At 41.4% G+C, this 12,097-nt stretch overlaps 1 protein-coding gene across 1 annotated transcript in view; it reads right to left on the bottom strand.

Annotated features, from left to right (window-relative positions):
• The window catches only part of man1a2 (mannosidase, alpha, class 1A, member 2), a 217,131-nt gene extending 205,431 nt beyond the window's left edge, over window positions 1-11,700 (bottom strand). Inside the window, exons 1-2 of the mRNA XM_050048100.1 lie at window positions 11,440-11,700; window positions 9,404-9,933 (exon numbers count right to left, since the gene is read on the bottom strand). Of these exons, the coding sequence (XP_049904057.1) occupies window positions 9,404-9,717 (314 nt within the window). The 5' untranslated portion in view covers window positions 9,718-9,933; window positions 11,440-11,700. The remainder of the gene's footprint in view (window positions 1-9,403; window positions 9,934-11,439) is intronic.
• Between the last annotated feature and the right edge of the window lie 397 nt (window positions 11,701-12,097).

The following is a 12,097-nucleotide window of genomic DNA, read 5'->3' as shown; positions in this document are numbered from 1 at the left end:
GGCCAAATATTCATTCAGAAAACAGGATATTGCAGCAGTGACTTGAGCTATCCCTAAAACTGCAAGAGGCTGTTTTTCCCCCTCAGTTGTGAAGATGATCCAAACAGAGTCGTGAAATTGGTCCTTCAGTGCTGTAGAAAATCCCTGGCCAACAAATCAAGTTGCCCAGCAGAGGAAAACTTCATTACCATGAAACTGCAAATTTCCCCGTGCTTGTAAAAGAAAACACTCACACCATATACACATTGCTCAAGATTACGCAGCACTAACTGATGACTGATTCACTAAAAAGCACAACTACACAGCCAAATTGTGATTAATTTTGGTGGCAGATGGCAAGCCTGTCGAACCCACTGAGCACTTTGGCAAGAACCCAGCATGAATGGTCATGTTGTAATTTCCAAACCTGGGCAGAATAACACAATTCAGATGTCTTCATTTGACTGCTTTGAGTCTGAATGGACAAGTCACTGTCATCAGAGAATACACCAAACAGTGCTTCATATAGGATTTTGATTTTCAGGCCAACTGCAATGTAAGGCTGGGAGATATGTTTGGAAATTATATCGTGTTATTAATAAAAATGTCTTCCAACATAGATGCATCACATTACAGCAAATGTGGGGCTACAACTAACAAATTATCTTTATCAATTATATGAAACCATCTTTCAGCCCAACTACATATGCATTTCTAAAAGCAATAAATAAGATGTTTCTGAAAGGGGCTAAACATCAAGGTAGATGAGCTACCTCCATTTACAGTGTTAAACAACAGCAACAATGCTGACAGAGCTAACTGTGTAAACCACTAAGACTACAGTCACAGTGTGTATTTTCTGCGCTCGACACCAGCAAACGGCGTTAATGTGTTTTCGTCTTTCAAAGAGGGAAAAAGGAAGACTGTCTTAATGCTAGTTAGCCAGTTAACACATTAACAATACAATCAAATGTTGAAAGAACAGCGCATATTTGCCATGCGGCGGTGAACAATAACATAAACCACTACAAAATGTTTCTGCTAAAGAGCTCAATGGCTGGCTCAATTCGCTACACCAGTGCCGAGGCCTCTTAAACATGCTAAATCTGCCAAATTTAAAGCCGATGGGGGCCGATGAGGGGCAGTGGTGCAAGACATACCACACAGACAAGGGCGACAGACGCTAACCTAACATTGTTCATCTGGTCGCACAATAATCTGTGCAGTCTGAGCAACAAGCAGTACAGATATTTGACTTCACGCGGTCGTTCTTAACAGAAATCATCATAGCAAACAGTGGTTTTCTGCTATATCAATGTCTGAATGTCACATACAGAAATTGTAAAGTGAAAACAGACAACTTTTCAACTCCTTCCCCCCTGGGGTTTCCAAGTGGGACTATTCTTGGCGCTGTCGCAAAGACAACGGATCACTTTCCAATTTCCTCAGAGCCTTGCAACTACCAACAACACAGGACACATTGAATTTTGTTTTCCATAGTTAAGTTGGTCCAGCGTTAGTCACTTCCTTAATTGGGATAGTAACTATCAAACTACTATCAAATAAACATTTGATAAGTTAAAGCAAAAAACATCTATTTTCTCTTTACTATGCACTGGCCTTGGTTATTCATTACCTGTTAGTCTGGGGGCATTAATTAATTATCTAGGTTCTGTGAAACAAACTGCTTCTCTCAATATTCAGTCCGCACCGATGTCCAAATAATAAAAAGGATTTTTTTCTACCTTCCTCATTGCTACTGTACCCACTGCCTATGGCTATTCTGTTCCTGAAATGTCACTGCCTCTGTCAACATGTCAACTTGCCGCCCTCTCCAATGAAGAGTACTGCTCCTGGCTACTCCTTTATTGTTCGAGTCAGACCACAACAAAACCGAGGTAGAATCATTAACAGCCTCATGGTACGTTGAGCTGGAGAGAGCACTGCACCCAAGTGATTTCTGGCACTCCGGACAGCCATCCAAAGGTGTTTCATTTCAGTTCACCTTGCAAATTGTCGACTAGAATAGGATCCTGGCCCTCCATCCTTGTGATAATCATACGCAGCCAAGGTACAAGTCCCTCTACACACATTCATTATACAAAAAGTAGAAATGCAAACCATTTCCTTGAACGCTGCACTAATCTGATAACACAAATGGTCACGATTGTTCTGTGCATTCTCCATCACATCAGCAAGACAAAAAAAATAAAAATAATCATAAAGTTCTTGCAACATATGGAGCAAAAACACAGCAGTAGATTAATATGCATAAAGTTTCAAATCAAGAAACTGCAAACACTGAAGTATTGCAATCAGGTGACACGTATTGATCTCACTGTTTGCCACCCACCCATTGTGGTATGATAGTTTCCGCTTGGTTTAATGAGGTTTTGAGATCCCACACGCTGAGACTTCTGTTGCCATCCCAAAACAAGGACTCAGACAATACAGGGCGAGCCAGTAGTGATAATCTCTGCACAGAAGATCACTTTCCAGCACGCATCCTGACTGTACTCCCCTTGTACCTCCTGCTGTGCAGAAATATTCAGTTGGCAGTCATACTCAAGTAGAAATTTGTTCTCAGTGAGGATGGTTGGCATGAAGGTCTGAGGATTATCCCGAGTAAATGGAGTTTACATAAATGGAACAACTGAACAGCATCAACCTTTGTTGTACGACATTGGCAACCTCAGCATTGGACGTCACAAAACCTCCCCAAAGATACAGATGCTACTATAGTGGGAAAATTCGTTTTGCAAGTTGACTGAGCTGATATTTTGCTTAAAGGTTGCATCGTATTGACTCAAATTTTGAATGTTTTTCTGGAAATTATGTTTGAAATGAAGGGAATATTTTGATATTCAAGTACTAGACATTTATATATTCACAAAAGCAAAGTTCAAGTATCTTAAGTATCTAGTTAACTTAGGAAGAGTGTTGTATAATTGTAGTATTAATGTTAAAAGGTAAGTTTCTTCCCATTGCTTTCAAGAGTGTCTGTCAAAGTTTGTCAGCTCCAGTCCAGTAAGACCTGTTTAACCCACAACTCATTTGCTAGCTCGTTACATAACCTCCAAAGAGGAAAGATTTTCCAGTAAGCATCTCCAGAGATCGTTACCACAGATAAGGACAAATGTCGTATGTCAAGCAGCCATGAAAACAATGTCACACAGAGACAGATTTGTACAGAAGGTTGTAAACTTGAGTGAGTTTGACAGGAGAGGGGGCGAGTATGTGACAGAAAAACAGAATGATTGAATGCCTAGCTCAACTGTAAAGAGAAACTGTCTTATATTTGATCTGAGCCTGTCACGACAATTACATTATAGACTTATCGTACAAAAAAATGGACATGACCTCAATCATTTTGCTGCACTTCTTAACGTGTTGTGTTTTTTTACATAAAGATATCACAAACATTTTAGCCAACATAACGCCAGAATAAACAGCAGGGTTTTCCCGATCATTATGAGACTTGGGCGCGGCGATTCTCCCTTTTTTTCTAACCACAAACCGCCTACTTGCGCGACTCCGAAGAAAAATCAAACACTTAAAAGACATCATAGCGTAGCTTACTGGTAGCCTGCTGCTGCACTTTTGGAGTGTAAGAGGCACAATTATGATAGTCATTAGCTTGCCAACCCCTTGGTAACGAGCCAAAAATTCTTTCTCATATAGTTTTACCTTTCAACAACTTCATCCTCCACTCCATAAATCCTCCATCAGCCAATAGGGGTGTGAATCACCAGGCACCTTACGATTTGATTACGGTTCAGGGGGCAACGATTTGATGATGAATTAGCTATCGATGTATCACAATGCATCAAAATTTCAAAATATGATTTATTTTTCTCAGTGTATGACTACTTGAAACTTTTAAAACATAGTGTACTATATTCGTAGTGTTAACCAAACAGATGAATTTACGTGCATACAATCTGGCTCTTGTGCGTCGATATCCTAGCTTTAAAACCAGTCAGATTGTGTCCATCTGTGGTTACTCATGGTAACCTATTATGGGATATTTTTGGCCGGTATAATGTCTAGTGTTTGCATACTGTAACATTTCACCACAAAGTGAAAGTGAAGTTTGCAATTCTCATACTGTTGAACAATGAATGGTCCGTAGCCATTTTATCTTAAAAGTTAACTGCATTAATTGGTGAATTAATTAACATGAAGGCACCTTACAGTCTCCTGCCTGTATAACAATAACAAAATGAGGGGACAGCGGCGTGCTCTGCTGTTATTTTAACGTCTCCAGCGATGGCAAGCAGCCTCTCCGCTGCACACTGGATCCAGGAAAAGCTTAAGTTGATTCATACTGAAGTGTGCATTGGTCAGCCAGTGTCGTTCATTCATCTCTGGGTGATGGCGTAAAAAGTATTCAAAATATACTTCACGTTTGCCTTGCAAATGTAATTATTTAAACATTAAATTAAAACAAGCTTGCAACCAGAGATGTATTGTGATGTAAGTTAAATATAGCATGTCCGCACTGTAGACTGTCTGGCGCTGCACTGCCCTAACGGTTGAGCTCCACCTCTTTCATTCAATCAACATCACGTTATTAACAGACATTTAGATAATCAATCATTGACATTTGTGAATCGATGCCACATCGTCCACGTCTGCATCACGATACATCTAAGAATCAATTATTTCCCCTAACCCCACCAGCCAACTGCCCACTTTCCACTACAACACAGTAACTGCGGTATTGTACTATAATGTTATGTCTACTTTCTTGTACATAATTACTTATTCAAACATATGTTAAATACTTTCAATCCAATGTCTGCATATTCTTGAGAATTAAAAGTTTATTGCTCTTTGAAAGGATGTACTTTCATTATTATACTGTCATATTATCATTACATCAGTGGCATAAATGGTCTCAAAATTACAATAATATTATTTATCACAATTATATCTAGGACAATATATCACTCATCAAAAGTAGTTACTGCGACAAGCCTAAGAAATTAAGGAATCTAAGGACTTAGGACATGGCATGACTCTGCCTAAGCTATGGGTCCTTGTGCTGCTCATGTTAAGGACACAACACTAAACTTTGTCTCAGCAAGAGTAAACAGCAAAGCAAATGCAGCTAGTTCACAAACAGCCACAATAATAAAAAAAGACACAAACGGAAATAAAGTACTGTACTGCAGAAGAGCACGAGCCAGAATGTGTGCAATGCCATTTAACCATATTCTCAGGCGTTTTGGATTGCTGTCAATATCTGAAGAATTAACTAAAATAGATGGATTACCTCATGGCAAATAGAATAATAACCTTTGCTCTCTCCAAAGCTTTCATAAGACTATTAACAGGATGAACCTGTGAACAGAGAACTGGTTCTGTGGGGTTTTTTGTGGCCAAATAAAGTAAAGGTGAAATTATTACGAGCCTGTCTGAGCTCCTGAGGGTCTCTTTAAATGCTAGCGCGCCTCATTTTCCGGGGGCTGTTTGAACCCTGGTCCTCTGGAGCTCACAATGATGACTTTAAGAACAGCTGAGGCAGCCGTACCAAAGAGCAAATTGAACACATTTCCATAAGCCGCTATAAGCAGTGAGAAAAAATAAAAACATATCGCATCACATGAATGCTTATGTAAGGTTAAATGCACAGGGAGCATTTGGAGACTGAATTTGCATAAAACTAATTTAAAGAGATCTCAATGGTATTATTCTTGTTCCTCAAACCCTTAAATTGTCATCCCGGGGACAGCTCAGTGGCTTCTGCTTTTATCTCACTTTAACAAGCCACTTTGGACCACAGCTCTGAAATTCAATCGATATGTGCAGAGATGTTTGTCGTGTGTTGTTGCATTCTTAATATCTGAACTCAATGACCATACTAATGAATTTACAAAATTATGCCATTTTAATAAAGCCATATCAATTTATTTTGAAGGCCAAATTTCACCTTGTTGCTGCCATCAGCCTATCGGCAAATAGGATGGCGTAAGGTGGTTTTTCTGTTGTGTCACATCAATTTTGCGCAGGCTAAAATGGAGGGCTCCGGACTGACGATGGCTTGGGGTACCAGGGTCATCAAAAACGTGACTGGAACAATCAAAGCTCTTCCCCGGGATGCTGTTGGGGCGTGAGACTAGGGCCGCAGTCAACCAAAGAAAATCTTGGTCGCCTCTTTAACCAATCGATTGGCCAATGGGGGAAAAAAATCTGCATGAACTAGATGAACTAAATCACCACAGTGCAATGCCCACCAATGAATGTCCACCAAAGCACTTATTTCCTGTCACAGGGCTCGACATTAACGCCTGCCCAGGGCAAGTAAACTCTGTACATTTAAATGGAATGTCTCCAGTGAAGAATAAATGTGATCTCTACTGTAATATTATCCAAAAATAACCTGCATACTGTGATGCTTTTGCACCTGAGCTGCGAGTGCGAGTCATTCTCACCATTAAACGTTGAACAGGACTGATGAGAAAAATCTGAAAAGCTGGACACTATAGAAGTTAACTCTGGGGTTGACCATGTCATATACAACATAACAATACTAACATTGAATATCTCTGTAGCGCTGCATGTGAGAGAGAGAGACTTATCATTTTTAGCCCAGAGGCTAACGTCAGCCATCCTGCCGCTCCAACATGGGCTCAAGTGTGACTGTAGTCCTTTCAGAAGCTTTATAATCCAGGCTTGAACTGCAGTCACTTTTTGGAGACTCCAACACTGAATGTCTTCTGCCATTATTTATCCATTTTCTGATTTAAAATAAGAGCTGAAACATGTTTAACTTTGGGTGAAACGCTGCCCTCTTCACTGTCACCAGCCACCCAGTCACAGTAGAGAAGGTGTGGGACAAACACAGCAAAGACCAACAGTCACAGAGGACAAATACAAGTAAGACAAGAGCATGCTGACCAACCAATCAACCAACCGACCAGAAGGTGACAGCCCTTCCTACACTGTGAGCAACAAATCCTTGTTGACTTTGGTGGAAGGAGAGCTAGTTAGCGTTAGCTGTTAGCAGCGAGTGTCTGGAACTAACAGCTAGTGGAGGTTGCACTGAGTTACATTATGATGTATTTGAGCTAAAGCTAAAAGTGAGTATTGAGCAAAGGTAAATTATAACAATATGACGTGTTCATATAATCTTGTAAAATTTAGTTTTTGGTGAGAAAAGATAATTTTGTTCATGTTTTACAGCAAAACAAAACACACATTGAAGAGGATATTATGGTATCTATAATATTGTGGGGTTTTAAAGCTGTTTTTTATGTGAAAGGTTATACTGAAGGTTTGGGTTTTTTTTGGTGTAATGAAGACCTGAATCACTTTACAACAGTTCAGTTATATTTTTATAATAAAGTTATCTTTGTTTCCCTGGCATAAAAAGAGGAATATACCTATCAACAAAAACAAAATAAATGACAACAACAAAAAAACATCAGTATCGATATAGGTCATCAGTCAAACTGTCATTTTGTACAGCAATATTGACCCAATATTTCACAATCTGTGCATCCCTATAGGGGTTTACTCGAAACAGAGAGGGATCGTGTGACAAATTTCAGCATCAAACACCACCAAACAGCGAAAGTGTCCAGAAATGCAGCCTAGTCACGTCTTGCTCCCAGCGCTCCTGCATTCCATCACCAAGTCCCTTCTCATCCCCGCTATAAACTGCCACCTCTGGAGAAACATGAACATCTCCAAGCCTCCCACCTTTACGCTTCAAAGAAACCCTTGTGGTTCCGACTATGACTCACAGCACCACTTGAGCCCAGTACTGTCTGCTCCTTCCGAGTCGCTGGACTAAAATAATTATGTTATTTCAAGCAGGCAGAATCCCAAGCTCTAGAAGGCTTTCAGGATGGAAAAATGGCGGCACCACAGGGGACGAGGAGGTAACACTCAGTGGTACCCACTGTGAAACTGAGAAATTGCTTTTAACACCTTGCCCAGCACTCGGTAAAACTAATGACCTCCTACACCAGCATGGAGCAGATCGTTCCAATAAAATTACGCTTTCCACCTACTGTTTGGCATTTTGTGCATTTTATTTCAGCCATAAGTAGTTTTTCATCACAAAATAATACACATACATTCCAGTGCAGTGTGATTCATATATGCATGAGTCCTGCCAATCAAATGACACTGCATATGTAATTAGACAGAAAAACACTATACTGTTATTTCAATTCTTCAGTGTGTAGGTAGTGCTCTGTTCTGAACACCCACAGAGCCTGACATTCAATTAATCAGAAAATGCCAAAAACTGCTAAATGTTAAAGATATACTACGCAAGAATTTCCTTAAAAAACAATGTATGCACTTATAATCACTTAGTGTGTGGCAGTGTATGTGTTTACAAAGACTCTGCGTACTGCCTGTATTTTCTTAGTTTCTGTGCTTGGGACATTTATAGGTGCGTAACCCCAGTGCTCAGGTGAGGTGAGGACCGTAAGCAGCAGGCAACCAAGAGACACAGCACCAAAAAAAACGGAAATATAGTGAGGCCAAACACCAACTGGCGAGCGGATTCACAAGCTGTAACTGACAATCATGCAAAGTATACCTTTAAATATTAAACAGCTCAACCTGACAGTCAAGAAACAACAATTAAATCAAAACTACTCTTCATGAGTCCCAAACATGAAGTAGCCATTTTGTTAGATCATCCCAAAAATTAAAGCTATGTGGCTTTTACATTACAAAACAGCCCCAAGAGCTAATTTACTGGCTTACAGTGAGTAATTAAAAATTCATTGAAATGTAAATATGATAAAATCCCACTTTAAAGTAACTTCAGTCAGTTGAGAATAACATTTGGTAGCAGGGGCATAAAACTTATCCAGCACAGAGGATTCCAAATAGCACAAGACACTTAGAGTAGCCAAATATGAATTTGATTTAGGAAGGAGGGGAAAGAGCCTCAGAGCGACAGCTGGCGACCAGCCAAAGAGGCTGGGCAAACCAAACGACAAATGTAAAAGCTGCAGCCAAAATCATACCAGCGTTTGGCTCGTGGTGGGCAGTAATTTCCGAGCCTGTTTAAGCAGTTACTAAAGCTTTTCAAACAGTCTGTGTGTTCTAGCTCATCAAGTTCAACCACGTCTGCCCGTGGGACAATACCAGAATACTGCGGCCAAGGTGATAAAAAATTCTGTTGTACAAGAACTTAAAAAATTACACAAAGGCTGAGAGTATTATAAGCAACTGCAGCTGCACAAAGGGATAAAAAAAGGAGGAAGGAACACCTGTGCTGACGTGTATCTAAACATTCAGGAGAGTGTAGATCACTTTACAAACTCTGCAACACCCCTAGGTGTCACAACAGACTGCTAAGGAAGTGATGAGTGTTAGTACACCTGCTACACCAGATGTGACAGGGCAGTTTGTGTCACACATCTGATATAAAAAAAAAAAACTTGGTCCTTACCTGTGTCTGTGCTCATCATGTCCTCCCTGTCCATGTATGACCAACTGTCCAGAGGCGTGCTTCCCCTCTTTGGGTGAGTCAATATGAGGGATGAGCACATCCTCCAAGCCCAGGTCAAAGCGCTTGTGCTTGGAATTGTCCGGGAGGAAGAAGAAGGCCCCGAAGCATAAAGTGATGAAGGCACTGAGAATGAGGAGGAGGATGAACTTCTCAGAGAGCCTCAACGTAGCCCTGTGGTGCGGGAAAGAGGAGGCGCCCGGCGACAGAGTGGGTATCCTGCGGCCCGACAGCGGCAGCAGAGCCGGCGTCGTCATGTTTTGACTGTTGACTTGAACGTAGCTCGGGGAGGGGTTAGGGGGAGGGCAGGGTGTGGGGTGGGTTCACAGGTGCCACAGGTGTTGTTGTAGCAGCATGCACAAGCTGGTTGACTTTATTATCTCATCCCTGCAGTGATAAGTCCAGAAACCAAAACGGGCCGAGGTCCCTCAGTGAAGGAGTGACTGGTCAGCAGGAAAACGGTCATGACGATTCTGGAAAAAAAGCAGGCAAAGAGTTAGTGGACAGTGGTAGAAATCCAACTACAGTGTAGTTACCAAAGACTTGCCACCATTTTAGATAAAAACAGATCTTTTCCTCCCTTCATTTTAACCACGCTGCCTCGACACAGTCAGGATTCTGTGAGAGCTCACACCCTTCATATGCTTTCCTTTAGTTGTCATCTCTTCACCTCGACAGCATGTCCCTTGTAACCCCAAGCATCGTCTCACCCTGCACTCTGACAGGCTACCAGTGCTGAATTACGATCAAACATGTGGTGGCAAATCAGGAATATGTCTTAAATCAAGTGAAAGCTGAAATATTACAGTAATAAACAATCCTTTTGTATGCTGTGGGTGAATTTAATAACATGTCATGTCAAAAATAAATACCTCAGAATCTCCTTCTCTCTCTCTCTCTCTCTCTCTCTCTCTCTCACACACACACACACACACACACCACTTAATCCTTTGGCCATGAGGAACATGACAAACATATTTTCCAGAGGCTTAAGGTATCAAGAGACCGTGCAATATCTCTGAGACCATCACCAAACACCTGCCTCCACTTCAACTGCGCACACTGGCATCCCTGAAGAATGAGCCCAGCTTTCTATTACACCTTTTTATTAAGGCATTGCAGTGCTATACAGCTTGCTGTCAGACATAATGTATATGGTGATAAAACGGCGAAGAATGATGGAAATGAAGAGCAACATCACAAATCGGCTTCCCATTCGTATCCACCGGAGTCGACCGGAATGACAATTCACAGTTGTGTGGCAGCCCTTTGCGAAGGGGGGCAGGACATGCAAGCTAAATACACTGCATGCACGTACCCTGTGCTGTCTTACATCCTTAACTCAGTCCTTACAGCAAATACCCATGTGGCTGTATTTCAAAAGGCGCAGGCTTTATTCCCCCGTGGCCGCAGATGCAGAAACAGGACGCACGGCAACTGCTCTAAGTGTTAATATGAAGGATGGATGGGTGGAAATTAGGCGATTAGCCCCTTTAAACATTAATATATTAACGCCTGAAGGGTAGAGACGGCTAATGTTAATATACATACACATCTGAGCCTATTTATTTGAATCCAGTAGTTTTCCATCGGGTCTGTATGGAGCTACGGCGTCTCCACACAGAATACCAAGTTCATTCTCACAGTGCCAGTCTGTGTGAGGTGATTAGCCGATACAAAATGCTATGTAGCTAACGAGCGGCTAACTTATCCAGCTAACGTTTGCTAGCATAAAACACGAACAGTTGGGAATAAACTGACAGGCAACGCGGAGAAATAAAAATGGGTAAAAAAAAATTAAAAGTATCCCCACATACGTGTTTGGGCTCGCTGCCATTTTAGCTAGTGGTAAAGCCTGAGCTTTGGTGATAGCCTGTATATAGGTGCTAGCTATCAGGCTAGGTTGCTAACGCTAACTAGCTGGCTACGGACTGACAGAGGCGGTCTCTTGTGTGGACGCCGCTGTGCTGCATCACCACCTTTTCTCATTTGCTCGGTGAAAATCGATGCCAGTCAGGATTCCCGGTCCCGGTTTTGGAAGAAGAAGTCGCTGTGGCGGGTGTCCTCATGTCCACGTATGTCCACACCGTCGTAGCCTGCTCCGTTTGAGCCGTTAACCGTCAGCTCAGAGCCAACATAGCGTTGGGAGCTCCGCGGACGCTGAGAGGATGTTGATGACTGGCCGCTCTGTCGGACTGCAGCGACGGACTGGCAGTCTGCTGCTGCTCCGAGATCCAGCATCAACTACTCAGCCTGACCGAGTTAGGGACCGTCTGACAATTCCGTCAAGCAGAGTTACAGTGTAGTGTCTTTATGGCAAGGGACCGTCAAAAAGTGTCACATCTCCAACCTGCTGTGGGACAAACTGTCCTTCCCCCTTTTTATTGCTGGATTGCAGCTGTGCAATTTAAAAAAAAAAAAGGCTTTTATTTATTTCAGCACACTTTTTTTATTTCGTATATGTCTCATTTTAATCAATTTATTTTTTCTAATTTAATTTAATTTAATTTATTTATTTATTTCATTTGACTTGATTATTTAATTGTTTTTATCTTGTGTTGTCATCAGTTATTGTATTCTTTTATTTTGTATTTCTCTAATTGCTAAATTTGCTGTACAGGGCAATCAGTTGCCAAC

Source organism: Epinephelus moara, chromosome 7 (assembly GCF_006386435.1).
Source record: "Epinephelus moara isolate mb chromosome 7, YSFRI_EMoa_1.0, whole genome shotgun sequence".
NCBI lineage: Eukaryota > Metazoa > Chordata > Actinopteri > Perciformes > Serranidae > Epinephelus > Epinephelus moara.
The sequence above is the reverse complement of the archived record's forward strand: the minus strand, read 5'-3'. Positions and strand labels throughout refer to the sequence as shown.